Source organism: Mandrillus leucophaeus, unplaced genomic scaffold (assembly GCF_000951045.1).
Source record: "Mandrillus leucophaeus isolate KB7577 unplaced genomic scaffold, Mleu.le_1.0 Scaffold359, whole genome shotgun sequence".
NCBI lineage: Eukaryota > Metazoa > Chordata > Mammalia > Primates > Cercopithecidae > Mandrillus > Mandrillus leucophaeus.
The window spans coordinates 2499994-2521871 of NW_012103798.1; the positions used below are offsets into that span (position 1 = coordinate 2499994).

General features: G+C 39.7%; 1 protein-coding gene across 1 annotated transcript in view; it reads right to left on the bottom strand.

The window, feature by feature from the left end:
- Positions 1-21878, bottom strand: part of NAA30 (N(alpha)-acetyltransferase 30, NatC catalytic subunit) — a 73031-nt gene that overhangs the window by 21831 nt on the left and 29322 nt on the right. The window contains exon 2 of the mRNA XM_011989611.1: positions 126-438. Coding sequence (XP_011845001.1) covers positions 126-438 — 313 coding nt within the window. The remainder of the gene's footprint in view (positions 1-125; positions 439-21878) is intronic.

Below are 21878 nucleotides of genomic sequence, written 5' to 3' on the forward strand. Positions count from 1 at the left end.
CCACTGCGGCCGCCTCCTTCGCAGCCGCGGCCGCCTCCACAGCCGCCAAGGCTCTCACTCAGCCGCCGTCGCCGTAAAGCGCCTCGGCTGTTACCCCGGGTAAAGTTTCCTGGGCCTGGCTTTACGACACTTCCCTGCCTGCCGGCTGCCCCGGCCAAGAGAGAGGGGCGTGGAGGGAGGTGACCTGTGGAGGGGCGGGGACGAAGGTGTCTCCTGCGGGCTGCGGGGAAGGCCGCGTGGTAGTGGGTGGGGCTGTGGGGCCGGGAAGTTGCCGAGGGCTTTGGAGTCACAGCCTCCCAAACCCTTCTCCTCGGTTCTGGGGCGCCTCAACCCGTGGTGCTTGCCACGCGGGGCCGGGGAGGGATGGACCGGGCAGGCGCTCCCTGCTTCAAGTCTACCGTGCACTGGGAGCTGTAGCGAATCTCGCCAATTCGGGGCCTGTGGAACCAGCCGTTTACAAGTCACCTAAAAATGCCTTTTTAAAGCTGCACAGCGTTTAATGTTTGCCCTGACCAGGGGCAAGGAGGGTGGGGGAGGAGCGATTAAAAATGGAGCAAATCAGGGAAGCCGACCGAAAAGGAAAGGAAGCTTTGAGCTGTGAAAATATGGGGATGGCTGTCGAAACGTGGTCGTTTGCAGTTTGAATTAAGTTCAGCTGGCCCTTGCCACTTAGCGGCAAGGGAATCAGCCCTCTTCTCTCTCCTTACTCTGCTCCTCGCGCCCAGTAAAATTGGAGGCAAAAGTGACTGACAGGTGTTGGGCAATTGCGAGCACACCTGGGGAAGGGTTAGAGCGAGATGGTGAAAGACTGTGACCAGAGCTAAGAAGCACAATCCTAAACTTGTGACACAAATAGGTTAGGAAGAATTCACTGGTAAACAGGTGGCCTGATCCTCCCAAGGGATCTGCCTATTGAGTGCAAAGGGGATAGAACTTGAGCTTGTGACTGGGCTCCTTCTGCTCTAGTCCACAGTTGACTCCCGGCAGGTGTGAGCTGAGGCAGTGTATGTAACTCGCACACTGAACAAATTCGGTTGTGTTAAAAACCTGATTTATACAGCTGGTTTGGTGTGCCGCAGATGGACGTTTGCGGCATATAATTCAATGACGGAACATGTTTGCAACTTTTTGCAATAATCTAAACTCTACGTATAAAATAACTATTATGCTCATAGATTCTGCGGCTCTGAAATCCAGACAGAGCACAGCTGGGATGGCTTTTCTCTACTCCATTATGCGTAGGGCTTCAATTGGAAGACTCCAAGGCTGAGGAGTAGAATTACTTGAAAACTTCACTTTCACAGCTGGTGGTTGATGCAGGCTAAAGGCTGGAGGCCTCAGTTTTAGTCCATGTAGACCTCTCCCGGTGGTCTTTTAGCATTGATTGGTTTGGGCTTTGTCACATCCTGGTAGCTGGGTTCCAACGGCAAGTATCGTGCGAGAAAGTCAGTCAAAAGCATATTGTCCTTTATGACCTAGCCTTAGAAGTCATGTAGTCTCTAATCAGGTGCGGTGGCTCACGCCTGTAGTCCCGGCATTTTGGGAGACCATGGCAGGAGGATCTCTTGAGGCCAGGAGTTCGAGACCAGCCTGGCCAACACAGTGAAACGTCATCTCTACCAAAAAATACCAAAAATTAGCTGGGCGTGGTAGCTCACACCTGTAGTCCCAGCTACTCAGGAGGCTGAGGAGAATCACTTGAACCCGGGAGGTGGAGGTTGCAGTAAGCCGAGATTGCTCCACTGCACTCCAGCCTGGGCAACACAGGGAGACTCCCTCTCAAGAAAAAAAAAAAAAAGTTATGTAGTGTCACTTCTGCTGCATTATATCTAGGCAGACACAAAATTATATCCAGTTTTGAGAGGAGGAGAAGTAGACTCTACTCTTGGTGGAGAGAGGCGAGGTTCTCAAAGAGCATGTGGGACCAGAAATACTGCTGTGGCCACTTTCAGAATGTATAACTTGCTACAGATACATTGAAAAACCTAAACACCTTGATGTGTGGGGGATATAAATGAGATGTATAAGTACAGTGTGATCTCATTTCTGTCTTAAGCACAAAACAAAACCATGTTTCCAAATGTGCATACATTGTTTAAAGATACATATTTTTCAGAGTTTCAAAGTGTAACCTGGGTAGTCAGCCAGTGAAACAATGATCTGTTCAAATCATGGTGGAGAAGCTGGCCCAAGAGGCCCCAGATAATTCCATAAGAAATGTTTAAGGGTGAATTTTACTTAGAAACATACCTCTCAGTCATTCACTTTGAAATGTAAGCCCTTCCTAAAAACCATGTACCTTCACTGTAGAGAATGAATGGCAGCAGGCCTTCCTGTTCTTTCTGTGTTGCAACTTGGCATTGAGCTCTGTCAGACTGAGGAGCTGACCAGATGTTGTCTCAAAGTGGTTTTCAGAAAGCTGAGAGTTGTAAGGACCTTCTTGAGGTCAGGAAATAAATGTTATTCACTTTGTATTCACATATCAAACACATAAAAGGGAAATTGTTAAGCTTTTTGACTGAAGTACACCAGTTTTTCATTCAGTAACCTAGAATGTTTATAATGACAAAGTAAATTCTGACCTTCTCAATACTAGTGGGGTAATTCTAATGTCTCAGCCCCAGTGATTTTTCTTTATATCCCAGTATGAAAACTACAATGTTGGCCTTCTAAATCAGATGACTTCTCTTAAATTGTCTTTATAACTTATGAAATCTTTTATGTTTGATTCATGTTTACTTGATAGGATGATAGCATTATATTAGGCATAGAAATAGGATTAGTTCACTCTAATGCTTTAGACATATTTACTATTATGAGACTGAAAAAACAACTACCTCCATGAGCAATACTTCGTAGGAAAGAAAGGGCTGAGAGCAAGGTAAGTGTGGCAGTGATACTCTTCTGTGCGGTTAGTTGATATTTTCATTGTTTTGTAATATCCTATGAAGCAAGTAATTTTTTTTTTTACTACTGTTCTCTTTTGAGGAAGAAGAGAACATGCCTAATTTTTTAGAAAAAAAAAAACTTTTCATTAAATCAATTAAAATAACCAACAGCAATTTTAAAACAACATCCTAAAGCAATATCTTGAAATCAGCTTGGAAGGAGAACAATTTCTTTTTAATTCTTTCTAACAGTGAGGCATTTTTCTCTTATTGGTTAGGTTTAGAGAGAAAACCTAGCTGTGTACCTACCTGAAAGGTAACTGTGGGAATGAATAATGGAAAGATGCTTTAAGTTCCCTTGACACAGCAGGATGGCATTGTTATATGCCATAGGCACACATACTAAATAATTTAAATATTTGTGTAGTTTTATTTTACATGTCATGTGGTTCTTAATCCCTGTAATCCTATCTATTATACATAAAGCCCTGAAAATCAATGTCCTTAACTTTGTTTCATCTTGAATGAAAGAAAACATACATCAAACTTGAGAGCTGAAGAATTTAACCTAAGGATGAATATTAGTATATTGTTGTACTACCTGTAATCTTAGAACACTCTGAGATGTCCAGATAAAGGGCTAACAGTTTGATTCTTCCCTTTGAATTTGGGGAATGGCAGCCTGTTCTTTAACCTTCTTTCCCCTTGCCAGTAGTGGATGGCAGTCCCAATTGTAGGTAGACATCAATTTTGTGTGTAGCACTGAGGCCTCTGAGGACTATGAAGAACCAGAGACCGTTGGTTATGGTCAAATGGTCCCCATTTCCATTACTTTCAGCCTCACACTAACTCTTCATAACATGCCTGAAGACATGGTCAGGATGATTCTCACAGATACACCTGGGCTGGTGAGACATGTTGGAGAGAATCATATATTCCTACATATTAGAGCCACTGAAAATGTTTGGTCTCCAATTTAGCTGTGCCTTCAGCTGTGTAGAATTGTTTTAACCTGTCTCCAATGCCAGCTTCATCCAACAGCAACTATCCTCAACCACTACTTGCTTCACACCCTCAGCACATAACCCTGCCTCCATTTCACTAAGAAAAGTGAACTATTTCATAGGTGCACCTTCTACTGCCATGCCTATAAGTTCATCTGTATCTGAACTTACCCTTACCTCCTCCCCCCCCCCCCGTCTGAAGAGGGTGGAAGATGCGTCAATTCTTCATGAGTAATACCTCCCTCTACCTGTGGGCTTAATGCTGTCTCTTTCAGTCTGCTTTGGAACCTGTCCCATCATTGTTTGTCTCTCCTGAATTTTCCATGTTATGTTTGCTAGCTACTGCCTCAAAGTTTATAAACATGCCCCTTTTAGAGACTTTTCCCGCTACCATCCTTTTCCTGCCCCCTTTTCACCACAAACTCCTAATCTGCAATAGCCATCCACTGTCTCTACTCAGGTGCAATTTCACTCTTCATTGGTGGGTTGGCTGCAATCTCAGCCCTTCTTCAAACAACACTCTGGCAAAAAATCACCTGTTATGTCCTAAATAGACTCTTCCAGTTCTCACATCACTTTATTCTATCGTGGCATTTCATCCTGCCATGCCCTTCCAGAAACTCTTCCCTTGGCTTCTCCACTCTCTCTTGCCCTCCTTTGGACATTCTTTCTCAGTTGTTCTTGATAATAGAAGCTTTTAATAATAACAATAGCTACCATTTATTGTGGTCTTCCCGTGTATTAAGCATGTTATAAATAATAGCTCATTTACTTCTTATGATAACCCTATGAATTGGTGGTCAGAAGTCAGACCAGAATTGGATCACTGGCCTATTCCTGAGCCAGACACTGGAAAGGGGCTGGATTTACTCTTATGTCAGTCAGTCCTGTTTGAGGTATGAGGTGAGCTTCTCCTGATGTATATGGCTGGGGGATGAAGGAGTATCTAAATAAAATTAGAGTTCAGATCCTGGCTCTGCCAATTACTGACTGTGTGGTGCTGACAACTTAATGTGTCTGGGCTTCAGAGTCCTCATGTCAGATATGGATAATATTACATGCCTTGTAGGGTTTTGGAAGGGTAAAATGAATTATTATAGGAAAAGTGTTTAATACAGAGCATATAGGAAGACCCCGTAAATGTTAGCCGGTCTCCCATCTCACCCATCCATCCTCAACATTTCTACCACTACCACCCTTACAAAATACAAACGTATTATGGCACTCCCTGGCTTAAATCTCTTCAGTGACTCCCATAGCCTAATAATCAAATCTAAACTTTGGTGAGGGTGCTTTGGCCACAAGCTCAATCTGGCTTTTAAAAAAATAAGGAAATGTGACAGTCAGAGGCAGAGTGAGGTTCAGGATTAGTTGTTTCAGGATATCATTGTGAACCCAAGTTTCTGTCTCTCTCCTTCCATTCACAGAGTCAGCTCCATCCTAATGCTGATTTCCTTCATTGTTATAATATGGCTGCCCAAAGTGTTTGGGACTAAGTGCTTCTTTATTCATGCCCAATGAGAAGAAGGGAGACGCTTTCAGTAACCCTCACAGATTTACTTTTCCAGAAATCTCTAGCAAACTTCTCTGGCTATATTCTTGGTTAGAATATATCACACACTATTTCTGAGTCAATCACTGGAAGGGGACAGAGTGAGGCGAGCTTCCTTGGAGGTGTGTGGGTGTGTGGAAAAGGGATGTATACTAAACAAAATTGGGTTTGTGTTAGGAAGAAGAATGTGGAGTGGATGCTGGTAAAGCAACCACTTACGTTCACTACATAAACAAAGCCCTTTTGGCAATCTTACCTTGAAGCAGCAGTTACTTCTTGCCATTCACAACTTCAACCCAAAATATTCAATTAATAATTATTGTATATATAAATGAATGACCTTTGAATTGAGTAACTTGCAGTTGCCGAAAGATGATTTCTGGCCTGTCTGTCTGTGCTCATGCTGCACATGAGCACATGATGGTCCCTGGAATCATCACCCCTCGTAATGCACCCCTCTCCCTCTCTTTTCTCTTTCTCTCTGTCTCTCTCTGAGACAGACAGACACACACACACACACACACACACACACACACACACTCTCTCCTCCCCACCTCTTGCAAAACTGGCTTCTCCCTACTCTGTGAGTGCTGCAGACTTCTGTGATCGTTGTTTGTCTGTTGCTTCTTCTAGAATGGAAGTCTTTTAAGGGTAGGAATTACATCTTATTCCTCTTTTTATTGGTATATACATAATACATTATTTTGAATACAAGAATAAAAGATCGATCTTGTTCTATACCTTTTCAGAATGTAGATCTCACTCTTGGTGTATATAGCTTTAACTAAATTTACTTATATAGAACTTCTCATCACATATATGATATACTTGGGTCTTAAGGTTATTTTACTTAAAATAATCACAGAGGAGGAGGATGATGATGATGATTATTATTATTATTTGAGACAGGGTTTTTCTCTATCAGTTAGGCTGGAGTGCAGTGGCACAATCTCAGCTCACTGCAACCTTCACCTCCCAGGCTCAGGTGCTTCTCCCACCTCAGCCTCCTCCATAGCTGGGACCACAGGCATGCGACACCACAACTGGCTAAGTTTTTACATTTTTGATAGAGACAAAGTTTCACCATGTTGGCCAGGCTGGTCTTGAACTCCTGAGTTCAAGCAATACACCCTTCTTGGCCTCCCAAAGTGCTGGGATTACAGGCATGAGCCACTGCGCCTGGCTCCAGATGTATTTTTTATTATTAAAATGAACACTTTGAGGCAATGCGTTCAATAACAGTACAACAGTCTACATACACGCGGTTGACTGAATTATTTTAGCTTTAGCTCACTACATCCTGCATCACATGTTTTAGTGAAGGGACATTTTCCATCATTGTGGGGACAGACTCTGTGAAGCCAGTTCAGGAAAGGAAAATGATTTTGTAAACTTTGCCTGAATATTGCATTAAAACACAAGTTATGTGAAACAAAATGTTTATTTCATTACTTTGTCTCTGAGTGAGAAAATATAGAAACAATAAAGACATTTAAAAACAAGGCTTAGAAAGGACAAAATGATATGCTAAGAGTAGAATAGTGTCACAATGCTTATTGGGGTATGTAGATCTCTATTCCTAATATATTTTGATGCATTCCTCATTTTCATGTGTTTACAAAACTGTCAACCCAAAAGTGCAACCATAGTAAGGAAACTGAAAGAATAAAGTGACCAAGATATTTCTCATGTTATATTTATGCACAGTAATGGAAGTTTCTATGTAATGTACAAACACACAGCTGCTTCTCAGAGTTCCCATAGGAGAAACCTTTGAAGTTCAGGGAGTGGCTAATGGTTCCTTTGATCTTCCTTAGTCTTTTTGCACTTCAGGGAGCTTTGAAGGAGGGCAGTTTTGCTTATCACTGGACCTATTGTTAAGCAAAGAGAAAGCCACTTCCTAGATCTATTGAGATAGGTGGTGCAGGACATTCCCTGACCAGCTGTCTGAACTACTGCTTATGGCCTATTTCAAGAGTTAATTCTATGGTACAGCCCAAGTTAACCTCTCCCCTAATTCACTTCAAGTAACTATGCAATTGGTTAACTGCCTCTAGGCTCTTCTTTAGTCTTAAAACATTTTTTGAAACTGCTGCCTACATTTAAAGAAATTCATCTTACTATAAAGATTTTTTTTTACATAACTCTTGGTATTTTAACAAAAGTAATACGTGCTCATACAGAGAAAAACTAAAAAGAGTAAAAAAAAGCAAAGTATTTTACACAAGATGACCCTCAGAAATAATTACAATATATACTTTTATGTACGTCCCATCTTTTTATTATGTAAATATATGTACACTTCTTTTTATATAGGAGAGATCAGCTTTTTCTGCACATGAAATTTGTGTACTTTTAAAAGCCTTAATATTATACAAATGTTTTCTGGTGTCTGTAAAGATTTTTTATGAACATTTAATGAATATCCCCTATTGTTAGATGAAGAGGTCTGTAAGGATTAAAAACAATCCCTCAATGTATCAGGATGTTTACTTTTTCCCACAGGGACTTGAAAAACTAATTTTAGAAATCCCTTAAAGTCTATAAACACAAATACAAGTCGTAGCCCCCCCTTATCTGCAGGGGTATGTTCCAAAGTCCCCAGGGGATGCCTGAAACCATGGATAGTGCGCTATATATACTCTTTTCGCAATCTGATAACCTAACTGGCTACTGAGTGACTAACAGACATGTAGCACAAACAGCATGGATATGCTGGACAAAGGGATGATTCACATCCTGAGTGGGACAGAGTGGGATGGTATAAGATTTCATCAGGTGACTCAGAACAGTGTGCAACCTAAAACTTATGAACTGCTTATTTCTGGAATTTTGCACTTAATATTTTCACACTGTGGTTGACTGAAACCATGGAAAGTGAAACCGTGGATAGAGGGGGACTACTATGCACCCATGAACATGGAACAGAATTTAGGACTTCAGCGCTGAATGAAGTACTCACAGCATCCCCAAGACCACTACCATCCCAAAATGGATATCTTCTTTAGTTTGATATGTACTTGCATCAATTAGAGTACCTATTCAAAGAAAGTTTTTGAGAAATTAAATATGATCAGATTAACTCACTTAATCACCCACTTATTCATTCATTCAATGAACAATAGCTGCTCCCCTGCTAGGCATTATACGTAGCATGAGGAACAGGGCAGACTCGGCACTTGCCATCACAGATCCTAGTCAGGATGAGGAGAAGGACAATTAAACCGGAGATTTAAGTAACATTCAGAAAGGGCTATGATAAAGAAAATAGTGACTACAATGGATGCACATGGCAAGGGCAACTAAGGTTTCCCAATAAAGGCAATATTTAACCTGAGACGTGTAGGGTAAGCAGAAGTTAGCTAGACAAACAATACAGGGCGGATCATTCCAAGCTGGAACACCAGAGATGAAGCCTGGGAAGATCAGAATGTGTCTGTAAGATGAGAAAGCTGAAACCAGATCATGAAGGGCCTTGTCAGCCACCCCAAGGGGGTTAAATTTTATTCCAAGGTACCCTTGGAATCTGTTGAAGATTTGCTCTTTGAAAAGATCATTCTTACTGCAGTCTGGAAAAGGGATTGCTATTGGCAGTGGGGATGAGAAATAAGGGAAAGATTGTTGCAAAATTGCAAGCTGAGGAGGTCCTACAAGATGGCTAAAGTTCTGTAATCATCCTTCTTTTTGTTCAGCCTCTCATCACATTTAGCTTCTGACCCTTTTCAACTAACCTAGCATGCATTAATACTTAATAAATGGTTGCTTTGTTTGCTCTTTTACTTGTTTGGTGAAGGAATCCATCACCTAACTCTATTTTGCTCTTCCTCCAAATAATAAGGTATTAGGAGGGAAAGTTTCAGGAGGGAAAGGACCTTCCCCACTCTTTTAGTGGGGTAGGGGCACCCCACTTATCTATAGCCATTCAATTGGATGCTGTATCTGAGCTAATTGCTGAAGCTTAGCCTTCCCTTTCCCTCTTTCTTCCTCCCTCCCTCCCTCCCTCCCTCCCTCCCTGCCTTCCTTCCTTCCTTCCTTCCCTCCTTCTTTATTTTTTTTGAGATAGTCTCACTGTGTCACCCATTTCATGCTGACTAGAGTGCAGTGGCACAATCATGGCTCACTGCAGCCTCAATCTCCAAGGCTCAAGTGATCCTTCTACCTCAGCCTTTCAAGTAGCTAGGACCATAGGTGTGCACCACCATGCTGAGCTAATTTTGTAATTCTTTGTAGAAACAGGGTCTCACTATGTTGCCTAGGCTGGTCTTGAACTCCTGATCCTCCTGCCTTGGACTCCCAAAGTGCTGGGATTATAGGCATGAGCCCTGGCCAGGCCCACCTTGAAGCTTTGGTTTTCTTTAGAGAAGTTTTCTGAGCTTGTACAGCCCGCAGAATTCCTGATCTGTATAAACAGGCGCAATACCTCAATTCTGCCAATATAAGAACATGGGGATTTCATCTCTTACAACAGTAATACATGTTCAACATAAAAACATGGAAAATATAGACAAGTGAAAAATGAAGAAAAACCCAACATAATGCCACAACCAAAGGACAACCACTAGTAATATTTTGAGGCATTACATTTTAGTCTTTGTGTGTAGTTTCAGGAGGATTGCTTTTAGATTACTATGATACACACACACGCATACACATATACATATACATTTATATCCTGATTTTTCTAAACTTAACATCATAGCACTTTAAAAGTTTGTGTTGTTTTGAATATTACCTTAAAATTCTATTCATTGCAAAAGATTTCACTGTATGATTGCATTCCAATCTAATCTAATACAGGACCTTGCCTAGGTTATGGTGGAGGCATTCATCGCCTAACTCTATTTTGTTCTTCCTCCAAATAACAAAGTGTTGGAAGGGAAAGCAGCACTATAATGTTTATTTAATGTTTGCACTATAAATAAGGCAATGATGATCAGTTTGGACATAAAATTGCTTGGATGCTTAGGATTATGCTCTTAAGATAACTCCTAGAAGTGCTGGGTGCGGTGGTTCATGCCTTGTAATCCCAGCACTTTGGGAGGCCGAGGTGGGTGGATCATGAGGTCAAGAGATTGAGACCATCCTGGCCAACATGGTGAAACCCCATCTCTACTAAAAATTAAAAAATTAGCTGGGCATGGTGGCACATGCCTGTAGTCCCAGCTGCTTGGGAGGCTGAGGCAGGAGAATTGCTTGAACCCGGGAGGTGGAGGTTGCAATGAGCAGAGATCATGCCACTGCACTCCAGCCTGGGTGACAGAGCAAAACTCTGTCTCAATAATAATAATAATAATAATAGTAATAGTTCCTAGAAGCAAACCTAATTTTTTTTTTTTTTGAGACAGAGTCTTGCTGTCTTGCCCAGGCTGGAGTATAGTGGTATGATCTTGGCTCACTGCAGCCTCTGCCTCCAGGGTTCAAGCAATTCTCCTGGCTCTGCCTCCTGAGTAGCTGGGATTATAGGCGCATGCTACCACACCTGACTAATTTTTGTATTTTTAGTAGAGACGAGGTTTCACCATGTTGTCCAGGTTGGTCTTGAACTCCTGGCCTCAAGTGATCCACCTGCTTCAGCCTCCCAAAGTGCTGGGATTACAGGCATGAGCTACCATGCCCAGCCCCTAATTATTTTTTTAAGGTTCTTAATGTATGCCGCTGATTTAATTTACAAAGAGCATGTACCAAATTTACATTTCCACTAACAACATATGAGAATACTTGTTTTAGTTAGCCAATATTTAAAAGGAAACTGCTAATTAATATACAAGGAAGCAATTTCAAAATAATAAAGAATGTTATAGTGTTTTTATGTACCTATAGTAATTAAATAAGCAAAGGAAGAAATCGACCACAAGGATATTAAGCTAGACCTATACTAATAGACTAATTGGCTGTATCATTAATGTAGGAAGTTAGTATCAGGGCTTTAGAATTCCTTGGTATTATTCTAATTTTTTCTTTATGTATTTACTTCTGTTTGACTCTGCTTTTTCTTACCCTTAGGCCGTAGTTTATTATAAACTAGTTCACATCTTTAAAAAGGTACACTATGTACCACAAACCATAACACTAACATTAACTTCTGATCTGTGTGGTTTGGAATAAATGGCTTTGAAGTTTGTTTAGTAATGAGTTAATTTTAGACGGAAAAGTTAAAAGCTAATATTAAATCAATAAAAAATAATGACTTAACGAGAGAAAACACAAGAGGGCAATCTTGCACAGCAATAAAATATGTTTGCATAAGAAAAAAATTTCAACATTTTTAATCAACGGTGATATTTTCAAAAAAAGAAATGTAAGGTCTTGTCAGTATGTATTATCTTTTTATTAATAGTTATATTAATAGTTGCAAGAAAAATTAGTGTCAAGGAAATCTAGTGTCAACATTCACACAATGAATTTTGCATTAGTTGAGTTGTGTGCGTGTGGTTTGTTTGTTTTTTAATCCTGGAAAGTGAATCTATTCTCCATTGAGAAATGGCATCCTATATGTATATATACATACATATATATATAAAAAATATGTATATCACCTGGTTTTAATTTGTGGAAAAATAAGGAAATAGAAGACACCATTTTTTTTTCTCCAGAATTTACTATACATATTTTTCAAAATGGAAGTAACTTCATTTTTTTTCTGATTAGGAATGCATGATCCATTAAATTTCAATGAAAGATAATTTTTTATTTTATTTATTTATTTATTTTTGAGACAGAGTCTTGCTCTGTTGCCCAGGCTGGAGTGCAGTGGCACGGTCTCAGCTCACTGCAACCTCCACCTCCCAGGTTCAAGTGATTCTCCTGTCTCAGCCTTCCAAGTAGCTGGGATTACAAGTGCATGCCACCACACCTGGCTGATCTTTTTATTTTTAGTAGAGACGAGGTTTCACCATGTTAGCCAGGCTGGTCTCAAACTCCTGACCTCAGGTGATCCACCTGGCTTGGCCTCCCAAAATGCTGGGATTATAGGCATGACCCACTGTGCCTGGCCGAGAATTTTTTTTTTTTTTTTAAATAAATAGTAACTTGCTAAAGGAAGAGCATGGTGTAATCATTATATTGGGGGAATATTTATGATGTTTTACATGCTTTAATTTCCTGACACTTTAATAGAATTGTAATTTCAGTCAGCTCAGGATGTCCTAAAATTTACAGGCATAAAAAAATAGTAGGTTTAAGGCAACTGCAAGCATCTTCGTATGTGCAAAATCACATATATCTTGATATAATCCACAAAGCAGTATCCGAGATAGTATCTGTGTAGTCTTTCTTACCATCTCTCATTGCTCTCTCCCAACTCAAACGAATTTGGAGTTTCTGTGCCAAACAGCACAGGAAATAAAAAAGGAAAGTAATAGAAATAGACTTTTTCTGAGCATACTGGTGAGAGTGAGCCTTAAGAATTCTGTGATCAAGTACCTGGTACTTAGAAAAGTAATATAGCATAGTAGTTAACTACATGGAGTTTGAATCACTAATTTCTGCCACATACTAACTATGTGACTTTGGGAAAGTTTCTTAACCTCTCTGTGCCTTATTTTCCTTATCTGTGTAATGCAATTATAATGGTATCTGTCTCATAAGGTTTGTTGTGAGACATATAAATGCTTAGAGCAGCGTCTGGTACAAGGTAAGCTTTTTGTAAATATTTGCTGTTATGCAAGGCAGCCTCAGAAAATCTGTAAAGGAAATAGGAACCCAGATATCAGAATATGAAATACAGGTGTGGGACCATGTGGGACATGCAAAAGAGCATTAGCTAGACCTACAAGAAGAAAAGTTCAGATTATAGCCATCCTTTTTCAAGCTACACTTGGCCAGGGGTTTTCCACAGTCCCTCAAGAAAAGAAATTTAAGATTACCAACAGCAACTTATTGAATGCTGCGAGAATTTTGCTCATGTTAACTATGTAGAAAACCATAACTGCTTCTTCCTCCACTATACATATATATACACACACATATACATATATATAAAAATCATTCTAAAGTACTTTTAATTCTCATAAAACTCTTCATTAAAGAGCTCTGAAGGTCCAGTACTGTTATTGACAGCATCTGAACTGATGGTTATTTGAACAGTGGAGTTAGGATATGGGTTTTCTGGGAGGCCAAAAGAGAGAAGCAGCACCTTAATACAGAGAGTTGCTTAGCGAAGCTTATTTCTGCTATATGGAATATGGCTGGCACTGGAAAATAGCTCAATCAGGTCACTTTCATGTTCACAAAACAGTCTCTCTTTGAGGACGAAAGAGAGGATTCCAGTCCTGAAACTGGAAATTCAGGACGTATGAGTTCTATTCCTCCAACTGCCATTGCTACTTTCTGAGAACAGGCAAAGGATTATCTTTGCTCTTTGGGTTCTCTGTTTGTTCTTTCGGTAAAATTCTCACCCCTATTATCATGGTTTCTAAGTTGGTTGAAAAATCTGAGTGAAAAGGTAAATTAGTCATTAAAAAAACTATTAACTATGTTGTACTTCTTTTTTTTTTTTTTTGAGACAGAGTCTCACTCTGTTTCCCAGGCTGGAGTGCAGTGACGCTATCTTGGCTCACAGCAACCTCTGCCTCCTGGGTTCAAGCATTCTCGTGCTTTAGCCTCCTGAGTAACTGGGATTACAGGTGTGTGCCACCACGCCTGGCTAACTTTTTGTATTTTTAGTAGAGATTGGGTTTCACCGTGTTGGCCAGGCTGATGTCGAATTCCTGACCTCAGGTGACTCACCCGCCTCGGCCTCCCAAAATGCTGGGATTATAGGCATGAGCCACTGAGCCCTGCCAACTATGTTGTACTTTTGTTTTGCATGATTCCATCTATATTTTAGTTTCCACTTAAGATAAAATGGTTAAAATCTTGAAATATCTTGCTAGAAGGAATCATTATAGTAAATTACGTGCTTGTGCACATTTCTACAGAGATCATTTTGGAATATCAATGAAAATTTCTTTCATATCTTTGTATCTTCCTATCTTGAGCAATCCTGAATTCTACTGGAGTTTGAGAGAAGCCCAGTGTGCTGGCAAGTCTTTACAAGGGAAGGCTGCCTGATTGACTTCACTATAACACAATTTTCTTTTGGTAGATTAGCTGGAGTCGACAGCTTTAACTTTCCAGGTACTGGCACATAATTTCGAGGTTGTGATCTGAATGTATTAGAGCAACCAAATTTACAAGAGACTCATGTTTATATGTAGCAGGCACTATGCAAAAGACAAACATAATCCCTATCCTCATTGAGTTTAAGGGAGAGAAACATTAAACAAATAATTGTACAGCTAATTATTATATTAAACTCTGAACAAAAAAGTTCTGGGTGGGAGATAGAGAACATATGATGAGGCATGACCATCAAGCAGATTATTGGGAAAGACTTGTTAAAAAAGTTTATAATTTGGCCTTTTGTTTGTTTAGTTAAATACGCATTTTCATGCTGTAATCATTTTCTGTGTCTGTCTCCAAAATGCATGTGTCTGTTCCACTGACTTATAATTTACAGTCTGCGTATCACAGTTCTCTAACTTCAAATTGCATCTTCCACTTCAACTTTTTCTACACTTTTATACAGGCCACTTCCAACTCTCGACACATTCTTTATTTAAATATACTAATAATACATATTAAGTTATATATAAATACAGTGTTCTTTCAGCCTAGGAGAGTTCTGTCTTTCACTAGGCGTTAACATCATTAGTCAAAGTCTCTGAATTTGTGGGTTCTTTAGTGCCCTCCTACAAACACTCCTGGCAAAAACAAAATAAACCACTAGGAAGTTAAGGTATGCGCTCATCAAAGTCCTGTAACCTGAGAATGAAGTAGCAGGAAACAGCTACCCAGCAGTGTTATAAACATTTATAGGCCATAATCCCAGAATTTTGGGAGGCCAAGGCAGGAGGATCTCTTGAGCCTTGGAGTTCAAGACACCCTGGGAAACACAGGGGGTCTTTACAAAAAATTTAAAAATTAGCTGAGTGTGATGGTGCACACTTGTGGTCTCAGCTGCATGGGAGGCTGAGGCCAAAGATTACCCTTGAACCTGGGAGTTCCAGGTTGCAGTAAGCTATGATCCCACCACTGCATTCTAGCCTGGGTGACAGAGTGAGACCGTGTCTCTAAAAATAGATAAATAGACATATAAATAAAAATAAAAATGTATAGCAGCATTAGTTATAATAGCCAAAAGGTAGAAACAGCCCAAATGTCCATCAACAGACAAATGGATAAACAAAATGTGGTATATATGTACTATGGAATATTACTCAGAGTTAAAAGGAATGAAGTTCTTAAAAATGCTACGTGAATGACCCTTGCAGATGTCGTGCTAAGTGAAATCAACCAGACACAGAAGGACAAATATCGTATGATTTCACTGACATGAGGTACTGAGAATAATCAAAGTCATAGAGACAGAAGGTAGAATAGTGATTACCAGGGGCTGAGCAGAGAAGGGAATGGAAAGTTATTATTTATGGGTATAGCATTTCTCTTTGGAATAATGGAAAAGTTTGGGAAATGAATAATTGTGATGGTTGCACAACATTGTAAAGGTACTTAATGCCGCTGAATCCTACACTTAAAAATGGTGAAAATGGTACATTTTATGTTATGTGTATCTTATGAAAATAAAAAAATACACACACACACAGACTCAGTGAAAAGCTGGGGAAAAATACTGTAAGCCATCTAGATGCCTGATGCCTTGTGGATTATAAATGTGTATCAGTATTGTTTCAGTTACAAAGCTAAAACCTTAAAAAAAATTCCTTTAACTTTTTCTTTCCACACTGAATCTTTTTACCTCTTCCAGCTACCTTATAGTTGTTTTACTGTCATCCACAATATTTTCTGCATATAAGGAATAGAGTATTATCATTATAGTCATTGTTATTAATTTTTTATTGCTGTTGTTGTTCTGGTATCCCATTTATATTGAGGGTTTGAGGTACCCAGTATTAGCCCGTAAAAACATGAATGAAAGGAGAGTATGGTAGGATAGTGCTGCTCATGGTACAATAATTATATGATTCTATTGGGCTTTTGTCCTCAGTGTATCAGGACACTATCAGATGTAACTGCGGCTTTTCATCTAGTTTTGTACCCCTTAGAGATGACATAGACTCAGATGAACCTCAAGAAGTTGCCTGGAATAGGATGAGCTCCACAAACTAACTGCAGCATTAAAGATGGTCTGTCCAGTACAACAAAACCCTTTTAACAAATTGTTAGAAACATATGTCGAGCCTTTTTGTTTTTCTAACACCTATTTGGCATTGTAGAAATAGCTAAATCACCACAAAACACGCTTACTATGCTACATGCTGGGATTGGGGGAGACCTGTTTTGATTTATAAGAAAAAAACCAATTCATGAGTTTCAGCATTAGCCAAATCTCTTAAAGAGTTTGTTTTACGATTTTAAAAGATCTTAAGAAAATACTCCACTATTCTTGAAATAATGAAAATTACCTATAATACTTTTATTATTTAAAACTATATATAAAAAAAAAGGGTGGGTGTGGAGCTCACGCCTGTAATCCCAGCACTTTGGGATGCCAAGGTGGGAGGATCACTTGAGGACAGGAGTTTGAGACCACCCTGGGCAACATAGGGAGACCTTGTCTTGACAAAAATAAATTTAAAAAATTAGCCAGGCATGGTTGCATGAGGCTTTAATCCCAGGTACTCGAGAGACTGAAGTGGGCGGGTCACTTGAGCCTGGAGATCAAGGCTGCAGTGAGCCGTGATTGCACCACTGCACTCCGGCCTGGATGAGAGTGGGACCTTGTGCGCCCCCTGCAAAAAACCCCAACCTTCCCCCCAACTATAAAATAATATATTTTCATTTAAAAATCAAACAAGAAAAGCAAATAAATATGAAAGTTTTCCATTCTGGCCCATTCTGACCCACTGCAGGCAATACCTCTTCTCTGAAATAACCAGTGTTACCAGGTCCACATTTTATCTAGCTAGGTCATATAAATAAAATAAATAATAAGTAAATAACATAACAAATGAATAATACATGTTGTGGCCGGGTGCGGTGGCTCAAGCCTGTAATCCCAGTACTTTGGGAGGCCGAGACGGGCGGATCACGAGGTCAGGAAATCAAGACCATCCTGGCTAACACGGTGAAACCCCGTCTCTACTACAAAATACAAAAAAACTAGCCGGGCGAGGTGGCGGGCGCCTGTAGTCCCAGCTACTCGGGAGTCTGAGGCAGGAGAATGGCGTAAACCCGGGAGGCGGAGCTTGCAGTGAGCTGAGATCCGGCCACTGCACTCCAGCCTGGGCGACAGAGCGAGACTCCATCTCAAAAATAATAATAATAATAATAATAATACATGTTGTGAGTATAACAAGAACAAAGAAAGTTTTAAAACTTGCTAATTTACTCTAATTTACTTTTTTTTTTTTTTGAGATGGAGCTTTGCTCTTGTTGCCCAGGCTGGAGTGCAGTGGCGCGATCTTGGCTCACTGCAACCTCTGCCTCTGGAGTTCAAGTGATTCTCCTGCCTCAGCCTTCTGAGTAGCTGGGATTACAGGCGTCTGCCACCATGCCAGACTAATTTTTTGTGTTTTTAGTAGAGATGGGGTTTCATCACGTTGGCAAGGCTGGTCTCAAACTCCTGACCTCAGGTGATCCAGCTGCCTTGGCCTCCCAAAGTGCTAGGATTACAGGCGTGAGCCACCACACCCGACTAATTTACTTGTTAAATTATGAAGGGTAAGTAGATTATTACTTAGATTATCAGATTTGATTTATAAATATTACCTCATTTCCTTAGCCACGGGATAAGTACGAAACATAGAAAAAGTCCAGAGTAGAAAAAATGATCTCGTTTATGTCTCTCTTCCCCATTTCACAGGCTGGGAACTGTGGCTAATCATTGTAGCCTCAGAACTTAAAACAGAGGTTGGCACAAAACAAGCTTGGCACAAAATAAGTGCTCAATAAATGTTTGTTATGTATTGTTGACTCTACTGGGCAGTATTTATTATCTTGAATTGGTAGCAGTGGTAGAATTCAGTCCCAAGATGTGCATTCCAGGCTACAATTCATTGCTAGTGCAATAAGTCAAGCTGGATTGTCTAGAAGACACCACTAGATACTGCATGGTGAATGCCACAGGCACCTACCTGCCTTAAGAATCCAGGAATCTGAAGATTTAAATTGTGCACAGATAGTTTTCCTCTCCGAGAGTCCCCAAAGCCAGGGGTAGAGGTGGCATTCCTCTATGTCAGATTTCTAAACTACACACCATGAGCCTCACGTGAGCTCAGAATCCTGGATGGTTTTTACAAACAAGTGTCTGGAAAGGGTCATTTAGGTCTGGCCACAGGCCAGCTGCAGTGGCTCATGTCTGTAATCCCAGCACTTTGGGAGGCTGAGGTGGGAAGATCACATGAGGCCAGGAGTTCAAGACTAGCCTGACCAATATGGTGAAACCCCATCTCTACTTAAAATACAAAAATTAGCCGGGCATGGTGGTGCATGCCTGTAATTCCAGCCACTCAGGAGGCTGAGGCAGGAGAATCGCTTGAACCTGGGATGGGGAGGTTGCAGTAAGCCGAGATCGCGCCAATGCACTTCCCGCCTGGAAGACAGAGTGGGACCCTGTCTTAAAAAGAATAAAAATTCAAAATATCAAGTGGAAAAATACTTGTGTTCCTTGGAAGTGTGTTACAGTGGAGACAGAATGGCCACATTGTATAAATGTGGAGAAGCACAAAGAATATATAGAAATTTAGCTATACTTTATTATTATTTCATACTTTTGCCTTTTAAAAACTCATTTTCATTCCAATTTCAGTGTTTAACATTAATATTTTGAGGTATAGTCCATAAAATAATATTTAAAAACATATAAAATACAGTATTTTAGCTTTTTAAAAGTTACTTCAAAGCACATTTGCAGGGGGGATGTTTATTATCCTCATTACAGAAAAGGCTCTGGAAAGTCACCATTTGCTCAACCAGCTAGACTGGGACCAGGCTTTAGAGATCTATGTCCAAGTTATTCCTAAAATATCAAAGGGCCGTTGTGGGCCAAAAGTTTATATTGTTAATTGTATGACCATGGTCCAGAAATATTTGACTCCTCATTGTTAGTTTAAGTTAGTCAAGATCAATTAGTTTCAACTTATTTGATGACATTAATCTTTTGGTTGTGGTTTTTCTGTAGGATTGTGTTGAGGAGGATTTTGAGGCTATGTCTGAACTTTACAAGCAAACGTTCTGATGACTCAGTAATATCAAGGGCATTCAAGGGAGGAGTGGTGATATGTAGGGCCATTTTTTGGTTATCCTGTTCTAAATTAATTTGAAGGTTTCTTCTAGCTCTAAAAGTCTAATTCTGTTTATAAACATGGCAATCTGTTAATGATATATTATCAGTAAAAAATTTTCAAGTACATATGTCATTTTTATGTGCACATATTTTAGTATGGAAAAGGCTCTGGAAAGATATTCTTTGAATTGTGATGTGATTATCTCTAGGTGTTAGAAATTAAGGATGTTTATTTGTTTTTGTCTTTGTTTTCTAATTTTTCTTCAGTGATCATATATTGCTTTTGTAATACAATTGTAAACTATTTCAAAACTGTCTTATACTAAAACAGGTGCTTAAATCCATTTGCAAATTACAAATGTTACCAGGTATAAAATAAAATTAATTACATCATGTTAGATGAATTATTTATTATAGCTAGCAAAATAAGTCTCATAGATATCACTAAGCTGTATTTCATGCACATATATATATATTTTTTCATTATATTTTAAGTTCTGGGATACATGTGCAAAACATGCAGGTTTATTACATAGGTCTATATGTGTCATGGTGGTTTGCTGCACCCATCAACCCGTCATCTACATTAAGTATTTCTCCTAATGGTACCCCTCCCCTAGCCCCCAATCCCCCAACAGGCCCTGGTGTGTGATGTTTCCCTGTCTGTGCCCATATGTTCTCATTGTTCAGCTCCTACTTATGAAATACTTTTGCCTTTTAACAACTCATTTTCATTCAAATTTCAGTGTTTAACATTAAATTAAATTAACATGGTGAATGCCACAGGCACCTACCTGCCTTAAGAATCCAGGAATCTGAAGATTTAACTTGTGCACAGATAGTTTTCCTCTCCAAGAGTCCCCAAACCCAGGGGTGGAGGTGGTTCAAAGCACATTTGCAGGGGGGATGAGAACATGCGGTTTTCTGTTCCTGTGTTAGTTTGCTAAGAATGATGGTTTCTAGCTTCATCCATGTCCCTGCAAAGGACATGAACACATCTTTTTTATGGCTGCATAGTATTCCACAGTGTGTATGTGCCACATTTTCTTTATCCAGTCTATCATTGATAGGCATGTGGGTTGGTTCCAAGTCTTTGCTATTGTGAATAGTGCTCCAATAAACATACGTGTGCATATGTCTTTATAGTAGAATGATTTATAATTCTTTGGGTATGTACCCAGTAATAGGATTGCTGGGTCAAATGCTGTTTCTGGTTCTAGATCTTTGAGGAATTGCCACACTGTCTTCCACAATGGTTGAAGTAACTTACACTCCCACAAACATTGTAAAAGAGTTCCTATTTCTCCACATCCTTGCCAGCATCTGTTGTTTCCTGACTTTTTAATGATCACCATTCTAATTGGCATGAAATGTTATCTCATTGTAGTTTTGATTTGCATTTCTCTAATGACCAGTGATGATGAGCTTTTTTTCATATGTTTGTTGGCCACATAAATGTCTTCTTTTGAAAAGTGTCTGTTCATATCCTTTGTCCACTTTTTGATAGGGTTGTTTGTTTTTTCTTATAAATTTGTTTAAATTCTTTGTAGATCCTGGATATTAGCCCTTTGTCAGATGTATAGATTGCAAAAATTTTCTCCCATTCTGTAGGTTGCCTCTTCACTCTGATGATAGTTTTTCTGCACAGCTTTTGCTGTGCAGAAGCTCTTTAGTTTAATTAGATCCTATTTGTCAATTTTGGCTTTTATTGCAATTGCTTTTGGTGTTTTAATCATGACCTCATTGCCAACGCCTATGTCCTGAATGGTATTGCCTAGGTTTTCTTCATGGGTTTTTATGGTTTTGGTCTTATGTATAAATCTTTAATCCATCTTGATTTAATTTTTGTATAACATGTAAGGAAGAGATCCAATTTCAGTTTTCTGCATATGGCTAGTCAGTTTTCCCAACACCATTTATTAAATAGGGAATCCTTTCCCCGTTACTTGTTTTTGTCAGGTTTGTCAAAGATCAGATAGCTGTAGATGTGTGGTGTTATTTCTGAGGTCTCTGTTCTATTCCATTGGTCTATATATTTGTTTTGGTACCAGTATCATGTTTTGGTTACTGTAGCCTTGTAGTATAGTTTAAAGTCAGGTAGCGTGATACCTCCAGCTTTGTTCTTTTTGCTTAGGATTATCTTGGCT